At 36.8% G+C, this 27,848-nt stretch overlaps 1 protein-coding gene across 8 annotated transcripts in view; it reads right to left on the bottom strand.

Annotated features, from left to right (window-relative positions):
- CADPS2 (calcium dependent secretion activator 2) overlaps window positions 1-27,848 on the bottom strand; it is a 323,617-nt gene that overhangs the window by 127,479 nt on the left and 168,290 nt on the right. For all 8 annotated transcript variants that reach the window (XM_069802016.1, XM_069802017.1, XM_069802018.1 and 5 more), the window contains exon 8: window positions 23,214-23,353. In XM_069802016.1, the coding sequence (XP_069658117.1) occupies window positions 23,214-23,353 (140 nt within the window). The remainder of the gene's footprint in view (window positions 1-23,213; window positions 23,354-27,848) is intronic.

Raw genomic sequence — 27,848 nt, 5'->3', positions numbered from 1 at the left:
ACTCTCTGTGCTCTTGAGAAACAGAACTAAATAAGCCTTCAACAGATGGAATGAAAAAAATCAGCCTAAACTTCTACTGTAATTATGCCTGCTAAGGATAAAGAAATGTTGAAGAATGTCAAGTAATACAAACACCACAGCCACAGAAAACAGTTCCATTTATTCCAATGAGCAAGATACTCATAATACGATCAGGAAAACGTGGGGTTTTTTTCCCCCCCTAAACAACTTACAGTATAAATGGTTATTTGTATGCTGGAAGATCAGATATCCCTAGATTCTTTAACAGTGATGTCTTACTGCACTCCAGAGCGCTTCAACATTTGTGAATATGCATGCCAGTACTTATGGAACCTGTGAAGTAACTGCAATGGCAACTTCAGAATTATTAATCCAATTTATGTCATATCATGAAACCTATTTGGTATGTGAAGTGGGAGTGTTTGTCAAGACAGAAGAACATCCTTTAGCCTTGAGAGAATTCCAGGCAACAAAAGAATGAAATCCTTCAGATGCAACATAAATGCAGAAAGTGCTCCGATTCTAATGTAATCTAATTGTAATGTAAACAGGTAATGCAGCACAACTGCAAAACAGCTGGTGCTGAGGAGCAGACATCCATTCTCTATGCTTTTTGATGCCGGTTACTTTGGACTAGCTCTAGTCTGAACCCATGGACCAAATAGCTACGAGTGGTTGCAGCATATATGGGTGCACTCCTGGAGCTCATCTCTTCGTTTAATTTCATCTAAAAGCATAACAGTCCGTGAACACAAACTGTTCCGTGATGTGAAATAAAGCATAGTAAGCAGGAACAACTAAGAGATTAGTTTTAAAAGTGAAAATCTGAATTTAAATGCTAATGTTGATGTAGTAGAAAAAGTTTCAATTGCACTGCTCTGCCTTGAGCATCCAGTTTGGCTGTGGAAACAGTTCTTTACATTGCCAGACCTTAAATCAACTCAGAAACATCCTGAGCACCCAGAAGCATCCGGGCATGCAACCTAGACATCTCTCCATGTCACTGGAAGTATATGACGCTGCAATTAGATCGAAAAACTGCTGACCCTTCTTCCAGCCAGGCAGTGATATTATTTGTGATCTAGAAAGCCTAAATGGCCGAGGACCTGTTAATATGAAACATCTACTTTTGTTTCTAGGTCATACACTGCCACTGATGGAATCAGTCAAAACACCCTGTTCAGTGTCACACTGGTATAAAACAAATCAATGAACTAAGCCGCCAACTGAAGCAACTCCAATTCTGGAGTCCAAGTGTTGAAAATAGCCCACTCTTGGGAAGAGTGGCAGAGCCTAGTAAGAGCAGTGAACTCTTTTAGGAATGATACTTAGCTTTGGTTATCTCTGGCTGGTTATGTATTTCTTTTCATTGCCTAGAAAGCTACTTTTGAATTTATGTAACTTTAATTTTGTAAAGAATACAGACCTCAACAGAGCCAATTTTGTATTTTTTTGGTAATAAAACATACAAGCACAACAAGATGCATAGATTTCCACCTAAAGATTGTAAATTCTAAGTATTTCATAACATTTGTTGTCATTATCACAAGTGGGTAGTTTAAACTCCTTATGAATCAGTATGAAGAGGTACATCTGATCTAGCAAAGGTGTGACAAAATATCTTACACCTGGTGTCCCTATTTGTGATTTGAAACAAAGCACAGAAATTATGATAATGAATTAGTCTAGCACTTTCCTTCAATTTGTGCACACAGAAGATAATTATTCAGAATGTTATGATGTTTTGAAACAGTTTTTTAAAATTCTTGACAGCTGGGTTTTTAAAAAAATCCCTAAAGTAACGAAATTAAAAACAATGTTTTAAAGCATCACCAAAGTTTTGAAACAAATCAATTTAACAAGTCCTAACTTACCTATCAACTTCTTAATAGGAACACTGCTTGACACTTGAGTAGTGCTTTATAAACTTCGATGCAATTACTCCTCACAACACATCCAGTGAGGGAGGTTGGCATTATTATATTAGCTTCTGTAGGAGAGAAACCAAAGCGGAGAAAAGCGAGAACTGTTCGGAACCTGAGGTCCTAGCGCAGCAAAAGAAACATTCAGGAAAGCCTCACAGCAGCCTTTGTCTTCCAGACATTGGAAAATGCATTTCAGAAGCCTGTAAAGCTGTTCAGCCTTTTCACTCCATGTGTCAAAACGTGCAAATCATTCATGAATTAAAAAAATATAAAAGAAAATGTTCCAAAGGGAAGCAGCAAATTAAATATTTGCAGACTTTGCAACTCCACTACGCGACTTTCAGTGACCGTGTTTCCCTCGTACTTTGTATGGATCCATTGTAAACTACTCAGGGCATATTTCATCTTCAGAGCTTTGCAAATTACCCTTTGGAAGCACCTTTCTGTCTCCATTGGCTATACCAGATCCCTACAGTGCCAAGACCCCAAATTCAGGCATTGCAGTTAGTTGCCTAAAAATAGATGAAATGAAGGAGGCTTTCTGTACCTAGCCATCATGAAAAGTAGGTAATGTGACATTCCCAGAAAATGTTTGTTGTTTGCAGTCTGACAAAGGTACTCATTCTAAAGCGCAATTCAGAGTAATACGTATTAGTTTGCTCTTTTCAGTCAGTGCTATGAGGTAAATGACTGAACTTAGCTGATAAAGAACAGAGACTGTTGACTGCAAAGATTTCAAAATGCTTGGCACACCTGGTAGAAAAAAATTCTTTTTAGTTGTGCTACTTTCTAGTCCAGTGGAAAAGTGCTAGAGTGCAATTTAAACAACAGTGGGGAAAACGCAGTTGCCTTCTTGGAATTCATATACAATCTCTGAAATAGTAGTCTCTTCCCATGTTGTAGAAATAAAAACTTTTTATTGGGAACTATGTGATTTTCTTCTGGATTAGAATTTTGACACTTCATGCTCTCATACATTGGAAAACTCCCTTTTAATCTACCAGACTTCATGTAAACATTGGAACCAATGAGTACTTCTCTTTCCATCCAACATGAAGCAGCAGAAAAACACATCATGCTGCCTGTATCAGCAGTGCAGATTATCTCCGTTGCATCTCTAGCACCTCTAAGGAATGGAGGAACAGTGCCAGACACTAATTTCCGTTCTCACACAGCAATGCAACTGTTATGGCTTGTTTCCATGAACTCAAATTAGTTATGTTTCATTGTGCATTTTAGGCATTCCTGGACAGGTTTGTGAAACAGAAATTCAATTGCATTGCATGGGAGTATACACAAAGAACCCTATCTGGCTCAGAAAGTCCTTACTCTGCAGATGGTGGAGTCTGAAAGAGTACTGAGTACTACTCTTATAAACTTTCCCTGTCATCTGCTGCTGGCCACTGTGGTAGACATGATACTGGGTTAGATGAACATTTGTCTAAGACAATAAGGCTAATCTAACATTCTGAGACATTCCGCCTTGGAAAACCTATCAGTGCAGAACGAGAACTGTAGGTGATCCTTTCATCAAAAGTTAGAGTCAAAAAAGTACTTTTATACTCCTGGCCACCTTTTGATGACAGTACAGGAGTAAGAACAAGGAAGAAAGCTTTCATAGTATGATCCAGCCAATCAGTTCTCTTAAAATATCCATTTTAAGAAACTTTCCTACACAGAATACATGTGGCATTTCAAAGATGCCAAAGAAACAAAAAGACTTCTGACTCCGTGTCACTTCAGCTCTTTTGAAGAAACCTCCTCTGTGAAAGAACGTAGAAGTGGCCACCCGAAAGCACATTCAGGCCTGTACCCTACTCCCAACGGGATGCAGAGGGAAGCAGCAACTGGATGGAAGCATGCGGTTATACATCCCCAGAATTTTCTCCTATACTCATGCTATTACTGGCTCTAGGAGTTTCTTTATCTAGAAGTGGTGTCTCTGTATTTACTACTTGTTAATGGATTTTTGTTTCAATGAATTTCCACAATGGCTTTCTCAACCCTTTTAAACTTTCAAAATCTACACCTAGTAGCACAGTTACACATCTTAGCTAGATGTTCCACATCACAACTGTGCCTAGAAGCAGCTCTTCTGGTTTGCTCTGAAACTGCCACCTACTAGTATAATTCAGCGATTGTCTTGTGGCACGGGAAGAGACAGCTTCCAGTGTACAATAACTTGCATTAGAACTGTTAACATGATTGGATGTTTACCCCTGGAAATGCCACAAGGAAGCAAACAATCTAAAACTGAATTCTGCAGGTGTTATTCTAGGAAACAATAGAAATGCATCGCTGAGAAATATATATCCCCTTTGAGAAACTTCAGTATCCCTTCATGGAATTCAGGATTTTTAAAATGGATTAACATAATTAGGAAAAAAAATTCCTAAGGAAATGTGAGTATCTTGAAAATGGTATTGTTTTGGGTGGTGGTTAGACAAAAAACAAAACCTGGTATACAAGAAAGATATAAGCATATAACAACAGCACAGATTTGCTCTTTGTCAGAAGTTCTTTACTGTAACAAATATGTAGAAAATAAAAACATTCAAATGCACTGTGCCTGCACTAGTTATTAATCTGGAGCTGATTCATGTTTGGAGCTGTAGAAGCAGGACTTCAGGCATACAGAATTTACCACCTGTGAGGGAGCATCAGAGCCATCTACTGGGGTCAGCCCATTCCTGCTGCACAGGATTGCTCTGAGAAGCAACTGTCTCCCCAGAATAGCAATACTAAAGTGATAGTCAACCGTAAAACTGCTGTTACATAAAAATAATAATAAAAATTTCCATAAAATCTAAGAGAAAATGTAAGTTGTAACACTGATGAACTGGACGTAAGGTTTGGTTTGAGTGGTTTCTCCTCACTTGAAGTTTTAGAAATACTTTTTTAAAAATGGCATTTTTTTGTATATAACACAAAGGGTAAAATGCCTTCTATGAGTGTTTTGGTGATCAATTTAAATGGAACAAAAATTATAATTACTCTTTTTAGTATCCCTCATTGATTACTGTTCAAATCTGAGACTGAGATTTTTCAATCCCTTTCCCCAAACAGAACTTCATGTGTATGTGTGTGTATACAGGTATTTAGACACACATATATAAAAGGAGTCATATCCTGCTATAACTCAGTCAAGAGTTAGAGAGTAGTTCCAGTGTCCCATAAACCTACTGGAATAGCTACCTCTGCTCTTCAAATATTTGATTTACCAAAATACTATAACAGATTTTATTGGAATTTGCAGAGCTAAATTTCCAACCAGGCTTTAATAACTCCCACATTAAATATCTTAAAACCTGCTTTTAAAAGAGACTATATACATACAGAGAAAAACTTCACGTTTATAGCTGCTAAGAAGCTACACTTGGACCCTTCTAAAAGTAACATGCAATTGCTTTATCTGTATTGGCTAGGAAAATATGCACTATTCTCAATTATAAAAGGTTTCACAACACAGTATAAACAATCAAAAGTGAGATTCATTTAGCTGCATTATAATCATATTCCCATCTTCTCCCTTAATTTAACCACGCTGCCCTCCTGTGGATGTCAGGATATGTATAATGCAATGGCCCACACTAAGAAAACGTAGTTCAAATTGATTCCTGCTACTTGTTTGTGACTAACTTGAAGAGGAAAGAAAATGCCACTGTGTAACCACAAAACTGGTTAAATTAAACTTCAGGGCAAGGGCTGTTAAACTTATATTTGAAATAGTTTTAAAATGAATATTTTAAATAAGTAGAATGTCTTATTATTCCACAAATCATGTATATATGGGAGCACAGTCATACATATTAATAATACATTTATTCTCAAATTAGGGGACGAACATTCATTGCATAATGACGAGTTACTTCATCTGTTGAAGTGCCAACACAGTTGAACACATATATTATAAAGATTATCCAAGCTCAAAAAGCATAGAAATCATTTGCAAAAGTATCAGTATTTGGTAAACTGCAAAAGTGCCAACTGGTGAAACTGCAACCTTTTTTTTCCTGGTACAGAGATACCAAATACATCTTGAGGAATTACTGAGTCAAAAATATGTTACGCCTTTAAAGAAAAATATCAAAATGGTTTGGAATAAAAGAATCTAAAATTAAGAAGAGGTATAATCAATTATTCAAAGAAATTATCTCACGCAGAAAAAAAATCTTTTTGATTAATTACATTTCCATAAAGTCTCTGTTCTAATAAGCTCTGTTACTATCTAACTGGAAATTAGTATTATGCACTAAAACATTATATAATTTGAGCTCATCTATACTCTGTTAGTGTTGTCAGATTTGTTAAATTATTGGTTTAAAACAGAGGAGTACGGAACAGATACCAAAACCACTAAAGTACAATAGCTGAAGTGACACAAGGCTGCTGTTTTTCTTCTAGACTAAATTTGTAAATGCTGACAAATTATGCTTAAACTCTTAATGATAAAGAATGCTTAAAAGTTCACTTTTCTTTCTGAAGGACTAGAATTTCTAAAAGCTACAAAAGGTAGAGTGATACTTTCTCATTCTAAAACATAATGATAGAAAGTAAACACTTTTTCTTTAGTATCTTTTTTGTCTTTAACTCAGAAATAAAAATGGAAAGTGAAATGCTAAATTTTAAATCAAGCCACTCCCTGCCAAAATATTTTATATATTATTGAAGAGACTGTGAAATAAATAAAAAGTCTCAGTAAAGCAAAAAACAATAAGAAATTATTTTGGACAAGACAAGACATTTAGTATAGTCACATGCTATTTTGTGCCAATTAGTGAAGTTGTTAACATGCTGTATCAATAAAAAACAATTGACCTAAGTAGTGGGGCTAATTAAATGAAATAAGATAATTAAATGCTTCTCAATATATAATAAAAAATTATGGCTGAAAGCGTTCCATAATGTTGTCTTTTTGTTTTCCTATTATCTGCTTTTCTGCCGAGTTTTAATCAGTGTAACTATATGCATAAAAGATAGATAGTGTCCAGATGTTAATGTGTTAGTGGCAGGAATCAGGTGTTCAATTAAAATTTATTGAGTGTGCAAGGAAAAAACCCAAGCCTTCCATAAAGTAGAATACACACAGCTCAATTAAAAATGAATGTAGCATTTGTGATTAAACTGAACACTCACATTCTATAATGGAAATAAAATTTTACATGACATATAATTACTTTATTAATCTTAATCATACCATAGTAATCTAGGGATCAGAGTTATCTTCTGTTTGAAAATGGATCCATTGCTTCTCAATATAAAAAATAATGGTAAAGCTGCATTTACACAAATTATTGGTTCCTCTCCTCTGATGCAATTTTTTTTGGCATAAGCAGTGAATGAAAGAAAAGCAACTGTAACATTTTTGGAGATCTTAGTCTAGCATACTTTCTCAGCTACTGGCAATATTTGTTGTATTTAATATCAGCCCCAGTTGTGTTGCTTGCCTAACAACTCCAATTTTGTTTGAATGCATTCATTACTCAGAATGTGTTTCTAAATGGTTTGACTGAAAGATCCTTAAAAAGACATCTCATATCCATGTAACACGGTATTGGTTCCCAGCCTACAGCCCTTAACCTAAAAGGAATCATTCTGTAGTCTACATGTTCAGTCTCTTGCTTCAGATTTCAGCTTGCCCTTCAAAGCTAAGACTGACAGCCAGATGCAAAAGGGCTAGAGAGCCGTAAACAGTTTTAGAAAAGACACTGGCCATCAGAAGTCCAGCTGTGAGTGGAGAACATCCTCGGGTAGACTTCTCCACACCAGCACTACTACACACTGAGCTAAGTTACTTACACTCTTCTATTTAGTCAATGGCATGGTGCAGCCTACTTAAAAATTTGAACTTAAAATGGTTTCAGAATTTAAATAAGCTTAAAATATCAGTGGTCAAAATCAGAAATGGAGGAACACACGATAAAAACAGTAACTTCTAAGGCACTGATTTACTGAACAAGGGTTACTAGTTTTGTATTTAGGAATCTGTTCTCTCACCAGAACCATATAGCTTCTCATCTTTGGAATAAACTTTGAAGAAAAGCAGATGGCAGTTTTGGGCTGGCAATCTTCTAACATTACCAGAGGAGCTCTCCATCTGGTAAAGCAAGGGAATTTGGTCTGACCCTCATGGAGACTTAGCAGTGGAACTCAAACCTACACCTACCACACCACTTCCCCTGCCAATTTGTCCCTGGTTTACTCCGTAAAAGCAGCATGAAAGATAACTGAAGAGGTCTTTTCTGTCTCTTGCTCCAAGACAAACCATGCACAGGATCTGACATACCACTTCATATGCATTTTTCACCTACTTGATTTTTTTTTATCATTTATGCATAAAGTGAAAAAAAATCCCACAGGTTACAAAAAGACAAAACCATACTACATCGTTGAACAGACACAAAGTTAATTTAGGGTGGGATTAAATTAAAACAAGTTTGTGACAGTAAGGACGCTAAAAAGATTATTTTAGTGCAGGGTGAATTCTTCATTACAGTTTTTATTTAAATAAAAAGACAGAGTGAGCTAATCGTGCAGAACTCTGTATGAAAGCACCGCCACACCACTGACATCGCAGAAACCACCAGCCTACCGAGGTGATGCTGTCACATTGTTTATTCAGGGTTGTGAGATGTACTCGAGGACCCTGACAAAATGGTACAGTATGGAACTGCCAACACATTTGTGTTGACAATTAACAGGATGTGGACTATTTAAAGGGAGCTGGCTGTGACAAATATACTATTTGGACAAAACACCAGTAGTGCAGGGCCACAGGGACTCTGTTACTGTGTCAAAATTACATGCAATACTGTAATCATTGAAATTATACTACCGTGGAGAAAAAAACCCCCACTATATTGAATTTACAAAAAGTTACCTCTGCCTTTACATCCAGTATGGTGTTAAAATAATTTTTGCCCCTACAGAATAGTGTATTATGAATTGGAATCCAGCCTCAGACACAGTGTAGCTCAACTGACCTTACAGTTTAGAACTGAGCCAGCATTCCGGCAAATACAGAGGATTAGATTGGTTATGTGCAATTAGCATTTAAAACTAATTTTGCTGTTATAAGTGCCTTTGATTTTGTAAGGGTTTATATTCCAAAAGACAAAAATAAGGTGAATTTTACCTTCCTACAATAACATATGGACAACACAAGTGACAGAAGGACACAACAGGCAGGTGGCATGCCCCCATCCTTGCAGCTAGTAGTACTGGCACTCTCTGTATAGAAATAATGCCAGGCCATGCCAAGCCATATGCAATGTCAATGTATGTCAGGTGGAAATAACTCTCCTAAATGCTATGTCACAGATTAGTGTATGGTACCAAGAGACAAGTCAGATCACCTGACGAGAAAGGCTAACAAATAAACTGCATCTTTCACCTGCATGATATGTGTACTGTGCTGATTTGTAGTAGAAAAAAGCAATATAAACAAAATCTAAAACAATTATTTCAATGATGTTTGGTGCCACAGTCTGGGAAAATGAGAATGTTGCTTAGGTGACTATGTACAGTAATAATGTTATGAATATCACAATCAGTTACATCTTCATTACTACAGACTCATGCATGTAAGGGAAGTTTCCAGACAACTTTTGAAAGGAACTCAGATGACAAAAAAGTTAAAAATTATAATAATAAAAAAAATACAAAATAAATATATATATTCTACTATATATAATTTTGGAATAGGTTATGAAGCAGGGATACTTGCATGTGATTTCATTCTAAAGATACTGTCAGCAATATTTTGGATGTATTTACAGAGTAATAATTTTTTTCCTCAAGTTTTAAGCAAAACTAAAAGTCAGACGTTGTTCTGAATCGTACTTTTCCAAAGCTATGGGAACTGTGTAACAATAGCATGAAGAAATTTAAGCTAAAGAAGCCAACCTGAACTTCAAGTCAGAGCAGGGTCTCCTCAATTAGAGTGTAGACTTACTAGGAAATTCCCACTGCTCTGAACTTATTACTGCAGATTTTAGAACACCTCTGATGTGACAAAATTTAAACTGTTCATCATTTATTGTAGTAAAAATAAGCAGCCTACTCTATGCTCTCATTTTAGTAAGACAAATGATGCATAGGAAAAAAAATGACCTGCCTACATTTCACTTCAGGTACATGTAGTGACTAAACTGCTCAGATCATGATCTTCCATGTGAGGACCTAATAAGACATATTTGTCTACAACGTAACATTTTTTTAATATTACCTTCAATCCACATAGCACTGAATGGTCAACCCATCCATTCTTCTTATCTTGAATATGAAAAACACTTAAAAGTAAATTAAACTTAAACCAAAGTTATTACTTAGTGGTTTAGAACAAAAGCCAGTTACAAATCACACTAAACTTTAGATTTTCTCAATTCCTCACCCACGATTTAATGAACCTATGGTCTATTTTCAGTTAAATTTTAGTTCATCATTTGGCCTTCTAAGTTACCACCAGCTTTGTTATTTTTAATGAAAATACAGAAAAATTCCTTTTTACACATTAACAGTCTTCTGAAGTTGTGATCTAAGCATTTCCAGTAACAGGCAAGACTGTTCAGATTTTATTCTTTATATTTTTAAATAATCCAATAAAGCAAACATTTACAAGCACAAATGAAGTACCTAAACAAAAAAGGATGCATCTACTTCGGTAACTTAGTCTGAATAAGGTGTGTGCTTGTGAAGAGAATCTCTCCATTGCCCCCAGTTGCAGTACTTGGTTCACATTGCAGAATTGATTCAGAGCATGTGAACTAGACTCCTCTTACATGAAATGAAATCAGATGCGATACTCAGCTAGTGCATCTCACATATTCCAGCCACTAAAGGGCAGTCAGTCTAGGACAAGACCAGACAGAGAGTGAACTAAATCCCCAGAAACACATATAAGGTAATCGCCATGTCCTCAGCAACCACTGAGTCGCTTTACAGCACTTCACTGTTTGGGCACACTTCACGCTTGGTTGCCTTTGTAGTCAACAAAGAGGCACATGCCAAGCACAGTTCAGGTCTTCCAGATTTCCATCTCTTTGTACTGGGCAGCATAATTTTGGTAGCCATCAGTGGCCAAAAGTCCTTCATAGGTGCCTCAGTTAGCCAAGTCCGGGTTACTACTCATTGCACCATTCATCCTTTAAGTCTTCTCTCTCCATGGTAGGACCATCACATGCAATCTGCCATCTGGGCACAGGGCTTAATCTCATCCCACTGCTGCAACAAGTTGCTGTGGCTAGAAGGTACTCAGTCAACCAGTCTCTCTCATGCAGTGATGCTACATTCAAATTTGCTCAAGTAGAGTAGCCATGAATTAGGAGTCAGTCACATGAACTATGATGACAAGTCTTCCGTGGTGCTGCAGCACAGCTCATCACCATCTTCATGGTCTGAAAGTGACCTCTTCTCTAAAGTGATAAACTGAAAATTGCTGCCAAGTTTTTTTTCACTTCTTTTTTTTCCCTCAGACATGCACACGAAGACCAGCAAGTTTAGATGGGGAGAGATTTAAAGTTGAGAATTGCAGATAGAAATTTGATAGTATAGACTAGAAAAGTCCACCTAGCTATTCTATGGGTCACATGCTCGGATGCTCGGTCATAGGTTCTGAGATCTCACATGGTAAGAAGAAAAAAGTTGGCATTTACATCTGAATGCAAGGCACCATTAAGGTAAACCATAAGAGATAATCCATGCCAAAAGAAAAAGAGTTTAGGACCCAGTGAGACTGCGACATAACTGCATTAAATAATGCTGAGGAGAGAACAAGGTACAAAAATCAGTACGCAGGAAACAAACCAATGCCAGCAGGACCAGCTCACTCCAACTGATTATTTTGTGGGGCTCAGTAAGGATTTTAGCAAAGATGAACGAAAGTATGATGTGACACACATGCAGTACTGATATGGGGATTCTCCATACCTAATCAATTATGCATACTCAATCCTACTGAAGGCAGGATGATATTGAACATGTGTTGTTAAAGTTATGATCTAAAGACAATACATACACAACTGAACTTGCATCATTTTGTTCACCACAGAGCTGAAGAAAACTCATCTTAACATTTTCAGAAGCATGTAGCTTTTCAGTGAAATATAAAAAACAGTTTTAATGATTTTTTTTAATGTGAGAGTAGAATCACAATTTATAAATTACATATTCATGAGAACAGATTCTTAAATCTGTTCTCCATTGTTTACTTCATGTTTTAAAAAGTTATGAGTAAAAACAAAGCAAGATTTTTTTTTTTAAGAAAAAGATTGTATTTTAAGTTTTCTGACTATTAGTCTTGCTTAACCCATAGATCTTTTTCACATAAAGTCTGTTGTGGTTAAGCTAAGTGAGTTTGGATCTAAATTTGTATCTCAGCTTTTACAAATATTTCAGATTAATTACTATGGAATGAATGAAGAATGACACCTTAATTAGTAATGCTTTTCTTGGCAATTAGGATTCTCTTGGCTTCTCTTAGCAATTAAAGTGGCAGTGGCCTATCATTAAGGTCTTCAAGATTCCCCATGCCTCCTCAGAAGCAATTACTGTGGGAAGCACTGAAAATCGGGCTCATAGCTATAATCTGTTCTCTAAGGATCTAGCAGCAGGATAAACACTTTTGCTTCTTCCTTCCATAGTAATTTTGCATTAACCCATCATCATTATCTAATCAATCATTAATGTAATTTTAATGTGTCATTTTTCATGAAGTTCAATTTTCATTTTTAAAAAGTGATTACAGTCAATTGATTTTGCAAAAGCGTATAGTACTAAAATCATTTAAATGAAGACAGTTAACACATTAGCAATTTTCTCCATGGCAAAATGCTAGCATTCATTTAGCACAATGAAATACTAGAGTTTAGCACAATTTAGACTAGCATAACAGAAAATACTGTTATGAGACACCTTGGAATAATAATATTAAGGCATCCATACATCCCTAAAAGTGAATTAAAAATCAAGCCATTCTATCATGCTGCTTATAACGTACAGAGGAAATTTCTACCTTAGTATATACAAGCGCACGTTGCCTTATGAATGTAAAAATGAGGACAGGTTTGTCAGAATTTAGCAAGAAATATAATTATAGCTACATCAATAACACTTTTGACCCTCTGACTAAACAAAAAATATACACCGTTGCTATTGGACCCAAATTTAAAAATGTTAATTAATTATGGGCCAAAATTTGACCAATATTTCTGCTTAACTGTAAAGTCACTTTTAGTTTTCAGATTTTGTGTTAGTTTCTCAGTAATCTCATTCCATGTGTTAGAAGTTCTTGAAACACTTGGGTTTACTCTGTGCTGGGATTTATGAGTCTTGTCTTGCAGAAAGGGATGCTCACAGGCTTGTCTTCAGGGTCTTGGATCTTTGGAGTCAGCAACTGCCTGAAAGTTACTGTTGAAAAGAAAGATAATCTCCTCTTCCTAAGTTCTAGTAAAAAGCTCTTATGGTTCAAAAGAATCATGTTAACTTCATGCTGCACGAAGAGTATTTAAGTTACAGATCAGCAATGCCAGTCCTTTCCAGTTCAAGGTATTCAGCAATGACTACATTTCAGGAAGTATTCTGAAGTTTGCAGCCAGGATACTTTTCATAGTAGTTTCTGACATATTGTTCTGCAGGATCATTCACTGAGCAGAGAAAATACGCCCTACGCATATAAATACGTGGTGCTGGATGTCAGATGACATTCTGACATACCTTGATGTAAAGAGAAGAGCAGACATTCCTGCATTCCAGTGATATTTGCTGCACTGTATACTGTTGCTGCTCACATTTTTTACTGAAACCCCTTTTTTCTTCAACAGTCAACTGTGTTTGAAATTCAACCAAAGCCTATTTCATCAGCTACACAACTTCTGTAAGTGGTGGGTAAAGCACTGGCATTAATAGAGTTTGCTTCAGCACTGCAGAACTACCTACAGCTACTGCGCCTGTCTTGAACAGCCCTAAGATTTTGGATTGTCATGCTAGGTCTAGGTTGAATATCAATTGGAAAATGAAGCTTTGCAGTTTACTTCTGTCTTCGAAGCCAATGAAACTTAACTGAAACTCTGATGCTTCTTTATGCCTTCCTGTCAGAGACTACAATGAAATCTTTTGCCCAGTGTCTCAAAGGTCCTCTGTATACGGCAAGCAAATATGAGGTCACATGCTTTGAGTCTGAGCATGAGCCAACTCTAATTCAGAAGTGTTGTGACCATGTTGGCAACCCCAACAGTTCTGCAGTGCCGGTGCTGGCATCACATTTGTCAGTTTTTGGTCAGGGTGGAGAGCTAGCAAAGCGTAATCTCTCCCCCTCTCCCCCTCCCCAAGTCCCATGACGTCCTCAAATGGTCACATCTAAAATAATACTTTGTTAGATTAAAAAGAAACCTCCAACTCAATTTTGCTTCATAAAGTTTCTTTACTAGAGAATTCCCTTTAGATATGCCTGCTTTTGTTCATCTTCCATATTACTGACATCCCCATTAGCTTATAAGGAACACTTTGAAAGAGTTCATCTACATGGGTAGATGAGAATGAGGTTCTTAGGACAACTTGGGCACTAATTTTGACTTATTTTGCACTCAGCAAACATTGTCCCATTTGCCAGTAACAGGCAAGACAAGAAAAGCTGTGCACACTATAAAATCATAGCTAGATGGAGTGACTAAGTTTTACTTCGATCCAGCTGACTTGCATACACACTTGATAACTGTTATGGGATCCTCTTGCAGCAGACTGCTTCAACCCACAGTGCTTCAACATGTTATAACAAGATTTCACAAGTTAACTGAGACAACCTCAGGAGGATTTTTGGTTATATGGTTAGTGAATCAAGACTCAGATGAAGACCAAGGCTTTCCTTCATGGCAGGCACCCTTTACCCACACATGAGGAATGAGTAGCAGAGGATTATCATTTCATCAACGGCACAAAGGTAGTTTACTGGCCTCCCATTTGCATATGGATTACAGGTCATCTCAAAATACTGGAAGGCCTGATGTTACAAATGGCAGTGGGCAATATCTGTCAGGTACTTGTAGAAAGATTTACCTCATAAATGTATTTGAGACTAATTAGGAGTAATTGTAACAGAAATGATAAAGAGCACTGATATATTCCACCCATATTTCTTAAAACTTTACTGTTCTTATGATAGGATAAAAAAATGCTTTGAACAAAACTGCAGATGTTAAAAACACAAATCAAGTATGTCTGCTGCCAAATAGAACAAGCTACATATATGTTAGAGGACATCACAAACCCTAAACTACCACCAGCACAAAAAAAAATCCTCACAGGAACTAACTGAAGTGACATTTATTTCATAAAATATCTATTTAATTTCATGCATCTTCATTAAGAGTATAAACACAGACACTATTTTATCTATATAGATCAATATTTATAACTAGTCAGAAAACCAAGAAATAGCAGTAGAAGTGAAGATATTTCTCCTAACTGCATGGTTACCTGTAGCGAAATTGTCTTACTATCTATCAAAGTAGCCCAAGTTTCATTTAAAATAGAAGGAGACTTAGCTTTTAAAAATCACTTAGGCAGCTACTCATAGTTTATCTCTGACCTGAATTTAGATTTAAGAAACTGTGAATTAGGCAGTAGAAAAAAATGACATGACTGAAGCCCACCTCTTGTTCTGGTAATTCATCTTTCCAAAGCTTTGTGGTCTAGTGATTAGGCATTTATTTTAATTTAGTAGATAATCTATACTTCTTCTGAATGCAGTACATGTAGAGAAAAGTTTACCTTACCAACTCCAAAGTACCTTTACTCCCCCCCCCGCCCCCAGCCAATGTCTTAGCATTGATAAACCAACCTGTTAAGGTATTCCTCCCTACCTAGTGGCTTTGAGAAAACTTGGAGAACTCTGACGTAGCCTAAATACCTAAATTTTTAGGCTGCTGTAGTGAAGCAATATGACTAAATGATCAGAAAAGGATTCCAAACTATCTGATGTTATGTAAAGTTTGCAAAATTCAAACTCAACGGTTTCCTCCATCTGACTTTCCTTACGCTTCCCAGTCTTGACATTGACAAACTGAAAAATAAGCCTTCTACCAAAGGACAGCGAGAACCTCGCTCTTTGAAGCAGCAGCTGAAGTCAGTGCTCTGCTACCCTTTTTAGAGCTGGAACAAAAAGTGCAATAGCAACAAACAGAAAGCTAGATGGTGCTAATATACTGACTTTATGGCTACCACTAGATGTGCTGTGCACAAGCTTGGAAAGACAAATCAAATATTATAAAGGGATACAGAAGAGTTTATGCATGTAGATGAAGAAATGCTCTAGTTAGATAACTATCTACTTAACATTTGGTTCAGGCAATTACGTTGTGTTGATAAGAAATGAAAAAGAGCATCAGGAGTCTCTCAGATAGCCCCCTTCCCTTTCGTAAGAGAAAAATGTTACTGTCTTCACTAATGAGAAAAGTATTTTCAGTAACTGCTGAAAAGTAATATAGGAAGTTATTATTTTTCTCTCATGGAAAATACTACTAATTGAAGAAGTCTATGCTACATATTACCATATTATAACAAGTATTAGTAAGGATTTTCAAAGATTTTGGATACATACAGGTTTCTAACACTTTTTTTCACTTTGAAGCAGCTGTATACCCACTCATTCTAAGAGAAACTAAACTTGGGATTTTAGCTTAGCCAAAATTTTGTTTCTATATACTCTTTTTAGGGCTGGTAGAACAAATGATTTAGAATTATTCTAACATATCTATGTGTTTTGGCTCAGAGAAAGGTCTGAAACCAGCTTCAAATTCACTATGTGCAATACAAAGGCCTATCTGTGACAGGGAGCACGCAGCACTTGCTAAGAGAAGTGTGATTGTATTCCCGACATCTTACTTTACCTGTAATTTCAATGTGGTGACCTTGCACATTTCTCTGAAATAACAATACTGGGAGCAGATCTCATCTTCAGATCAGCCTTCAGATTACACATCTTAAAGTTACAAAGCTAATTCTGTTTCTCCTCCTGCCCTTCTTTGCTAGGTGACCATGGACAAGCAGCACATAAGAGCTGGCACAATCATGGTTCTGGCTAACTTCAGTGTCTCTGTGGCTCTTCTTAGCTGACTTATGAGCTCACTAGTAGCTGTGACGATTGTTTATCCGGGTGACAGTCACACACTACAGCCCTACGCACTGAGAAGCCAGCAGACCCCAGTGCTATCCTCAGCTCAGTCACTGAATTGCCTGTGACTTTGGGTGATCTCTGTTCATTCCTGTGCTTCATCTCACTCATCTATAAAACAGAGAAAATGATACTTGCCTTGCTCTCCAAAGAACTCTTTTATCAATAGGTGACAAGTATCGCAAAAATGAGAGGGGAAAATTACTTATCCTCTAATTCTGCACGTTGGAAGACTGCTAACCAGGGCATTCGCCTCACAGACTTCCTTTAGCTCTGTAACTGCAGCAGCAGGAGGAGAAATGTTATACTTCAGTCACATACAGCAACCAGTAGCTGTATTTATTGTTTATAAATGCTCTTCTAAGAACATTTCAGTCAATTCCAAGTGCACAAGAGAAAAAACTTTAAAAGGTTAGCAAATTCACGGTGACCTTTATATTCTGAAAATACAACCATAAAATAGTAGTAATAATACAAAAGAAGCTGTGAGTGAAAAATGATTTCATGTAGATTCCTTACCATTTTGGAGAGTCCAAGTTCGAAAAAGTCATGAAAATAATTGCTTTACAGATGAGAGACAGGAAGAAAATCTGGGCAGGTACATACTCAAGTGCTGGTAGAATGTATATTCCAAACACAAAAGTTTAACAAATTAAAGGTATAACATTTCTATAAGCAACATGTCATAGCAGAAAGCAGAACAGAACTTATAAGAATGAATTTGGCCCTTCAAATCTTGGAAAAAGTTCTGGACAAGAGCTATGCTGAAATGTTTTACTTCGTAAGTCAAACCCAAATAATACTGCTTTGTAATACTGTCCTGTTCAGGCTGTTCAATTTGCAAGTATTTCATTTTACATTATTATTTATTTTCCTCTTTTCAGTATGACCATTAAGCACTACTAATCCTTTTGAAGCAAGGTATTTGAAAAAATCTCAGTATTCCTTTTTTATTTCTAGATTGGAAGCAATAGAATAATACCCTTTAGTAACCACTAGGCTATGCTAACATACAACTTAACTGAGACAAAATCTACTTTTAAAAACAGTGCATGCTTTAAATGCACACGGATGGGCAAAGGCACATTAAAAAACCCCACACGCATTACAAAAGGTATTTACAGTAACCCACATATCTTGAGTGGATTAACCTGTCCTGCTTGGGTTTTCAACCTAATTTAATTATGAGTTAAGGAGAGCCAAGTGAGCCTTTCTGAAGTAAACAGTACCTCCCTAACGCTGCTATTCTGACTCAACAGAAATAAACAGGCTTTTAGCATTTTCTTTAGGAATTTTTTAGGTCAAATTTTGCTTATTTCCTCTGATGATCTGTTTTAGATTCAAGATTGCAACAGAATAGAAATATTAAAACCCCTCCTGTTGTATGGATGTTGGCTTTACTACCTTAATAAAGAAGATTAAAAAAATATCTTGTACGTGCTCTGCATTTTAGACAAGGATAAGGTTACCACATTCTATGAGAAGATAACAAGTACATTACAAATTATGAGAAAGGAATCTGAAGTATAATGAATTGCTGATAATCAGAACTGTTCTACAAATCCCCATTAATGAGTGACATGTACCTTGTCATTACTCAGAATTTCTAGCTGTGCATGCTTCCCCTTGTAATCTACTGACAGGGTTCAAATAGAAAAGGATGGTTATACATCCTTTGGGTTGTTTCGTACTTCAAGAGCCTTTCGTGCAAGAACAACAAAAAAAAATCTAATAAATAATAGGATTATGTTTACTTTGAGACATATATGAGTATTCCTTATTTTTTAAGCATGTAACAGAACGCATAGAAAAAATCACAGAGTGTTTCTTTGATCAAGTGTTTTTTTTTTAAATTGCATTAGTGGAGTAACACTAGATCAGCTGTATGGACGTGTCAACATAAACACTAGTGTAAAAGTAACGTGGTTAGCAAAGCTACCTCTTTTTCACAGAGGTACAAAGGAACTGCAATTGAGATTTATAGTAGTGTTGAGTCATAGGGCTTTTTATTCTTGCTCTTAGGAAGGTTACAATTTATAATGAAAAAAATCCCAAGTTTCTAATTTTATTTGAAATATAATTATTTGTCATGACTGTGGAAACCCAAAGAGGGAACATGATCTGAAGGTGCTGCAGTCCAGAACACTACTTGTGAATTAAAATCTTAGTTTAAGTACAAGATAGTATAATTTGTAAAACTGAGTATTCTTGAGACATAAATGCGAGACAGGTTTTCAAGTCTTTCAGCATATCCCCTGTGTCAATAAGTAAAGTCAGTCTTAAACAGAAGAAACTTTTCTGAAGGAGTAAAACTGTAAAGCCAAAATTAGCTTGGGCCTGTGGGTTTTGCTGACCCAGCAGAAACTGAAATATTTGAGCATAACTCCCGTATCTGAAAAAAACGGTCTCTTATTACATTATCTTTTTAAATCATGATAGAGCATTCATCTAACAAAACCCCTCTTTCTGCAATTGGCCGTGGGGTAAAATTTTAATTCAACTTTGAATAAATGTTGAGATTTCAGCTGAAAGGCATTATCTAGTGCCAAGAGATTGCCTTTTTCTCCTATGAGACAAATATGTGTGAGGTGCACGAGGTGTTTCTGAAAAATAAACTGAAGAATTAGAACTTAACTGAGATAATCACACTAACATTAGAAGTCTGTTATTAAGGTTGTAAAATACAACTTGCTAACATGATGAAATTCCAGCAGCAAGGATGATCACATTCTTTCATCCTTTTATTCCCCCCCCCTTTTGTTTATTCTATGACACTGTGCTTAAATATCTGACCACAAACTACAAAACCAAAACCAAACAAAAAAGCCCCATACAAAATAAACAAAACTAAACTAAAATAAACAAAAACCTCCCAGCCCCTTTCACTATTCAGGATAGCAGCAGCTGCCTTCTAGCTCTTCAACACTTTATTTTCTCCTATGGCGTGTTTCATTGCATGTTAGGCAAACACTGCTTGACAGACAGAATTGAGTCATTTGCTTTTCTACCTCAGGCAGGTTCACCAGTGAGCTGTAGAGCCTGGCACCGCAATAACACTGCCCGGCAGAGCATAAGCCTTTGGCCGTGTGTTACAGAATTGACCATGCCCCACTTCCCCCGGCTCGTGAAGCGTGCAGGAACCTTTTCTACCAGTTGCTTCCCAAGATTTACCTTCAAATGTCTATGACACTGGGAGGTGGTATTATTCTCACTTCACAACAGGAGAACTGAAGTACTAAAAACGTTAGGCTTCAGGTATTAAGATGAAGATCTAATTTTTAGGATATTTGAACTCTAACAGTACAACGCATATTAGCAGCCCCTTTTCCACAGATTTCAGCTAGTAGCTGTGAGTGTCGGGCACCTCCATGAAATCAGATTCCAGTTTATCAAACTGGGCACAGGAAACAAATAACATACGACCAGTTACTATAGGTGGAAATGTTTCAGTCTCTTACAGGCAGGTCGTTCTCTGTAGCACAAATGGGGATAAAAGCCAGTTCTTCCAGGCATCCCTCAACTACCTTAACCGCAAAAAATTCCTTTGCCTTCCTATAATACTGTCCATAATCCACTGTGTGTTTCCAGCCTCTTCACAAATGAGGATTTCTCTGGTAACACAGTATCTGTTCGGAACCAGAATAGTTTTAATCTGTGTGTTGAAGCAGGTGGGAATCCCTCTTGAAAAAAATAGCAAATGACCACTTAATACTTATACTCACCAAAGAAGTCAAGAGAAGGCTGCAGAGAGTGCCTGGATGATGGCTTTTCATAACATTAATGGTTCCTGACTGTACACATTACAATTATTCCAGCAGGTGTTTTTTTTCCCTCCAAAAAACCACCTTCCTCCTTCCTCTCACTGCAACTCCAGTGCCATCATACAGTATTTCATCAACCTTTTTAATGGTTATTGGAGGAATTATTAACCTTTTATTTCATTTCACATATATTTAAGGTGGAGTAGTCCATACAGGCCTCCCTTGGTGCCCTAGCTTTTCTAGACAAATGTGGAGGTAATCATCATTATAGCTAATGGCTATAAAGAAAGGGAAACGATGACTGACCTTCAGCATTTTTGGTGGGCAGAACAACAATATTTGCCTGGAGAATAGTAACAGCAGTGACCCTGAAGTAAAATGAAGAAGTAAACAAGTGTTCCAGGAGATTAGGATTCAAAATCAATGCGAGGAAGTAACCAGCAGCAGCACATAAAAGGGATAATGATAACGATGGAATTAAATTACTGAAAGTAATATTTGACTGGGCAATCCATTTAATGCTCAGAAAAGAAGACTAGTGACATAAACCAGTATGTAAAAGCAAACTGGGGGGTTAGGAAGACCCTCTGAAGACCCCAGAAGAACAGCTAGCTCCCAGCCAAGAAAGCCTCTGGGGCAACCCAGGAGTACGATGGGAAGAAGCACTAGAGCCTTGTCCTTGTTGCTGGACCCAGGTCAAAGTAAGTTCATGTTATACCCTTACTGGGGTTGCAGACAGCATGACCCCAACATTATCAGTGACTTGATCAAAAATGGGGACTTCTCCCAGTCACCTGTTGGGGTAGGTGCATAGGAGCGCAACATCCCTGATGTAGCTGTAGCGTGGAGTATGCAACTGAAGCAGGCCACGTGCAAGTTAGACATCTTGTCCCCATGGATGTCTTTTGACAGAACACTGAAGAACGCAGGCAGCACCATGCCACCCCCGCAGCATTCACTACTTCAACTCGCTGAATACCTTTCAGCAGCAGGAGACTGAAACCATGCCAGTGGACTGAATCTAGACAAGGATGTGCCAAAATTACCAAATGATTTCAGAGGTGTTTGGTGAGCACAAATGAATGGGGTAGGGGGTGGGGACTGACAGGAGAGCATCATGCTTTAATACAGACAAGCACTTTTCTCTCCTCCCTAGGTCCTCTCCACTCCAACTTACTCATGGCAGCCTGGTCTTCCTGCTCTCTCCTACCACGTTATCCCATTTCTCTTATTTATGTATTTGCAGCCCTACTTCTAAGTTTTCTCATCTCAGACCCAGTCTCCAAGCACAGTAGCTCCAGTTCTTCCGTTAGCTACACGACTGGTTTCCCTCTTTTGCCTTGCAGCTCCTGGTCAACAGCCACCAGTCTCCAGGCAGCAAGTCTCATTGTTACAGTCCTGATCATTTGTGTCTAAGTTTTCCCCAAACCAAAATGAGGGCTGAGGTTGATAGCTGGGAGATTTCAGGCCAACCAATTACAGCTTTGCCAAAACTTAAGTAAGGTTTGTTTTTTTTAAAGTATCGAATATAGGAATTTTTGGCAATTGCTGTCTGTATACAATGAGCAGAATATTAACAGGAGGAGATTAAAAAGAAATCTAAACAGTATGGCCACTACATTAATTCTATATTTGCATGTTGAATAGTCCTCTTTTTTTGAAATGTACTTCTACTTACTTCAGAAGAAGTTAAAAGGATGGAAAAGAGCCCTGGTAATTGCTTTATAACTACAGATACAGCTTTGCTTACTGTTGGCAACACTACCTGTTTTTGCAGTTGGGATGAGGAATAGCAATGGCAGTTGGCTAGGGGAGCCGTCTTCATGAATAATCTATTCCAAATAGTTTCAGTGTTAGACAGAAAAAAACATCCTTAAACTGGTATTCGTACATAAATTACTTTCAAGAGAAATACCGTACGGCGGACAGCGAAACAAAAAGGGGAGACTATGTTGCAAGTACCATCACATTCAGGTATACAATTAATCCTGTTTTAATGCAAATATATGTTTCTCCTAAATACCAACTTTTTTCCCCCAAAGTGCTATAAATTGTAACATTCAAACCCAGTTTCTAAATGACACTGTGGTCTTAGTTCTGCATTTCAGAGTTAGCTCATCATCTGTCTTTGCACATCACTGAACATCTGAAATGAATTTTATTCCTGACTAATCATAAATTTATGTACCAAATGAGGATATAACACAATGCCATACTATAGGAACTGTTGTACACATTTTATAATGTTTTTCAAACTTTATGTTTTTAGCTACATATGTTTAAACACAGGCACAATGGGACAAAATAATAAATACAAACAGCCAGAAAATGGACACTTACCCACAGTGCTTCATGTGAGGTGGTTTATCCATTCTCACCGCCAGTTTAATTTTCAAGTCACTGTCCTGGCTGTTTTTGGGGACTATCATTTTATGCAGATCAGGTGACTTTGGGCTATTGGATGTTGGATACAACACTACCTGCAAGTCATAAAATAAAAACTTTAATGAGTTGATACGAAAATATCTTCTAGTCTTTAATGGAAACTTCTAAGCAATTAAGATTCTTGTTGCATCTCCTCCAGTCTGAAAGATGATTAAAAAAGCTTCCATAAATCTAATAAACTAGTTGGCTCAATCTTATTGTAATAGACAAATTTAAAAAATGAACTCATTCATTTTCTTACAAATAGGAACTTTCATATTAAGAGTTAAATAAAATTTCCTCCTCCATTAGTTCATTCTGAATTAACAGTTTTAAACAAAAAGGAAAAGTTGACACTTGCAAATAGTCATGTACAATTAAACAAGAACCTAAACTTTTACATTACTCAGTGCTCTGCTGGAAACATCCTATTGAAACAATTTGCTGCAGCATTATGCAACAGACCGCCCCTCCAGCAGTGATATTGCTTGAGTGAAGAAAACCAAAATATGCTCTTTCTTACCAACTCAATTTTTTTGATCATTAGCATTTATAAAAGCCAATTATAGTAAAAATTGCAGAAATTGGAGATTAATTCCAAAGCATCTTTGCTGCAAATAGTGTATAATAAATGTAAGATACTATGTCCCATTCACATGTGATATGACACAAACCTTTTGTTTAATCTACAGTGGTAGACATATAAAAAAATAAAAAATACACTATTTGATTTTTTAAAATATTTATATAAGTGTCTTGATAGTTTTACTAGCTAACCAATAATTTTATATTAAAACTAGTCACAAGCTGTTAAATATTTATTTATTTACCATCCAGAAAGTTTATCCATTTATAGCCAGTACAATTAAATATGACTACTTCATAAAATCCTTACCCACAGTCACACATTTAGCAGTTAAATGCTGCTGAAACATAACTTCTTTTCATTGTTATTATAAGCACTACTTTTGATCCGTTTAGACTCTAAAATATTCTAAACATGCTATTTGGGAGACTTTCATAACATTCAGTGAGTTCAAATTACCATTATTACAAAGCAGTATTTCGAAAGTAACAACATTCTAAAAAGCAGCGTTCTTCACATTTTTTATTTCTTGAAAACTAAAATTAATCATAACATTAACCATCAAGTTAATTTCTTATACATTGTCCTTGTGCCTTGTGTCACATATATAAAACACAATGTATTCTCCTCTGTGTTATTAGGAAAGTTAAACTATGGATTTGAGTAAGAATCTCCAAGCAAGCATAAATCTAAATCTAACAGATATTACTAAGCCAAAAATATTACAATAGTGTCATTCAGATCTAATAATCTGAAAGATGACGTAAGCTGAAGACCATCAGCTTCTCATCTCACTATTTGCAGAAACATGTTCCTGCATTCTGTTAATATCAGGAGCTCCAGCAAAGCAGAGGAATATGATGCGTCACCCCTAATCAAGTGTGCAACCTTTATAACACCAGCGGGAGAAATAACCTGTCAGAACTATTGAGTATGCTCAGTACCTTTCAAAGAGATAGGAAAAGAAAAAGTATATTCTCATTTTAAAAAATCAGGAGGCTACTTTTTTTTTTTTTTTGCAAATGCGTAGCAAACACTATGTATAACAGAGCTTATTCCTTCTTTCCCAGAAACAAGCTGATTTTCATTTTGAGTAAAAGCCATCCCTTAAAGAAAATTTAAAACCATTAAGAGTATAGCGACCTTTGAGTTCTGAAGCATCAAACAGAAAATGATTTTTAGTTGGTTTATCTTTTTAAATGCAAGATTATATAAACAGAATTATTACTCATTCCTTGCATGTAATGACTTGGCATTCACATCGGACTGTAGGTGATGTTATGAATTCCTTTTCTACAGGCTGCAGCAGCTCCTGTTGTCCTGTAACAGCTTATTACAGCTCATACATCTCAAGTGACATCTTTCTCCTGTCAACTTTTTGAGTTTTTAGAATAGGCAGACAAGTGTTAATTAATTCATAACTGTCGGAGTGGGAGATGGTCCCGGAGTAACGATGGAGTCTCAATATGAGTATGGTCGTTCTCCTTTATTACAGGGTTTTACAGGGTTTATATAGAAAAAGGTGATAGCACGTGCTAGCTACAACATTATTATTGGCTAAGCTTCTATGTCCACGCGCCTTATATAATACTCTAATTGGTACAATACCCCGTTTCACGCGACACTATCTTATTCTCTATTGGCTGCGCAAACTTCTTCACGAGGTGTCCAGCAGTTACTGATCTCATTCTCCAGCATCCAGGTGTTGTTTGTCAGGCTCTTATCTTCCTTTTTCCCAGCATACAAGGACACAGCGTCCTTGTCTGCTCCAGTATTTTGTAAACTTATGCTTGGTTCCCACATAACGGCTGGATTGCTCACATGCCTTTGCCCAGCCAAGAAATCCTCAACACATAACTTCAGGACTGACAACTCCTTTTCTGAATTTTTAAAGAAGTATTTTGGAGCTTTGTTTTCAAACCTCTCACCATGAATAAGTATCTGGCAGAATAATTAAGTATGCACTGTGTTGTGTTTGTATTACACTTTGTCATGCCTTCCAGTTCTAAACAATGAGAGCTAAAAGAACTTTGTCATCAAACTTTTTATCATTACACACAAACACATGTATACACACACACAAACATTTGACAGGCATTAATTATCTTCACAATAACCTTCATACTAATATTGTCCTTAAGGGCAATGTTAACCATTGTGCACCATATCATCAAATGGCAAAAATGTAGGCTCTCAGGAAATCACTGAGACCAAAACACTGGGCAAATGTTGGTGTGAAAAGAAAAAAGTTGCTGAAATTTGTATTAAAAACATTCTCTCCACTATGGCACACTGAAATGCGATGTCATTGCCATTGTCCATGGAGAAACTTTCTTGGCTATTGTGTCTCAGATTTCCTTTCAGCACTGCTTAAAGGATTTTAATCTTCTAGTTGTTGTTCTATAATCTACTTGACAAAATAAAATGGTATCAACTCACATGTCTTCTGTGGGGGATATAAAACTCACCTACAGGATACCTTTTCACTGTGCCTAAAACTTCGGAAAGTTTCATAAAATTCCTACTACATCACACATTTCTGAATTAATTTTTTTAAATTTTATTTTAATTTCTCTTATTTTATTGTTCTTATACCTGTGAATATCACCACAGCAGATTATTCAGCAGCAGCACAGAGAACTATAAATTGTTAGTCTAGGACTGTGTTTACAAAAAGTAAACTAACAGGTAATCTGCATTAAAAAGTATAATGAACTATTAATGACCAGAACGCTATACACCAAACACAGCTGCTGTGCATTGCATTGCGTCAGCTGATTTAAGGCAAATTAATAGTATCAGAACAGTGTGGGTTGAGGCAATTCAGTGAATTCAATCATCTCATGATCATTAAAAATACTCCACTATGTGGTCCAATTGTATCTAGTATTACATTTCCTCAGATGACACTGTAACTGAAAAAGTGGCAAGTTCACTTCATGCCTCTCCTTGCATGGATGTAAAATAAACACAGAAATCTTAAATATTATAGAGCAGCACATTTCTGGATTTGTGCAAGGTGATGTTCTCAAAACATTGTTTCTTAATTGTGAATGACTGAAGATGTTTCTCTCCTGGGCTTAAAATATAACAGGTTGAAAGATATGAAGCTAATATCATTCAATGACTTAATTAACCATCATTTATTGTGATTCAGTTGTGTATTTAAGTCCTCAGCTGGATCACAATAGAAGAAGTTATTTGAAGTACACCTGAACCAAACAGTTAATCCAGCCAAGCAACTATTAACTCTCCTCTATCTTTGGCACATTGATCATACCTTCTTTTAAAGGTATGAAAGAAAAGTTCAGTTGTCCAACACACTCTGAAAGCCTGAACAAACCAAACTTGTGACAATCTTGCCTTCTCAGAGCAGATAACCAAGCAGAAGGTTCAGAGTCAAAAGCACTATGCAGAAATACCTCCTATCAGTATTCCCATGTTTAGATAAAGCTCTCAAGCTAATCATCCCTGGCTGCAGTTGTCCTGTTGTCAAAAGAAAATGCAGCCTTCAAAAGGGACCAACGAAGCTAAGAGGCAAGCAGACTGGCAAACCGTAAACACACTTGAGAAAAATCAAGAGTCAAGATAATGTCTACTTTTTCTTCCATCCCACACTTGTGGCTGAATTCACTTTCAGCCAACTCAGGTCCTCGCATCCCAGCCGCTCCCTCCCCCCTACTTCCACCCAAAACTGTGATATTCAAGAGTTGAACCCGAGCTCTGGAGTTACCCACTCTTTTGACCAAAGTATTTGAAAATGAGGTTTTTACAAGTTGGGGTGGTCTAATACACATTTTGAGATCTCAGACTTTGGGCACCAGACCTTGGTAATCATGGTAATTCTGAGCAGACTATGCTGAGTTTTGGCTCACCGTCATAAGCAAAAAAGATAAAAGTGAAGATGATCTGCAGCAGCTCCTTAGTGCTCTGGCTGAGAGGCAGATGACAACAGAAACAAATCA

The sequence above is a fragment of the Haliaeetus albicilla genome, chromosome 14 (genome assembly GCF_947461875.1).
Source record: "Haliaeetus albicilla chromosome 14, bHalAlb1.1, whole genome shotgun sequence".
NCBI lineage: Eukaryota > Metazoa > Chordata > Aves > Accipitriformes > Accipitridae > Haliaeetus > Haliaeetus albicilla.
Note: the sequence above shows the minus strand (reverse complement) of the source record. Positions and strands in the feature narration are given on the sequence as shown.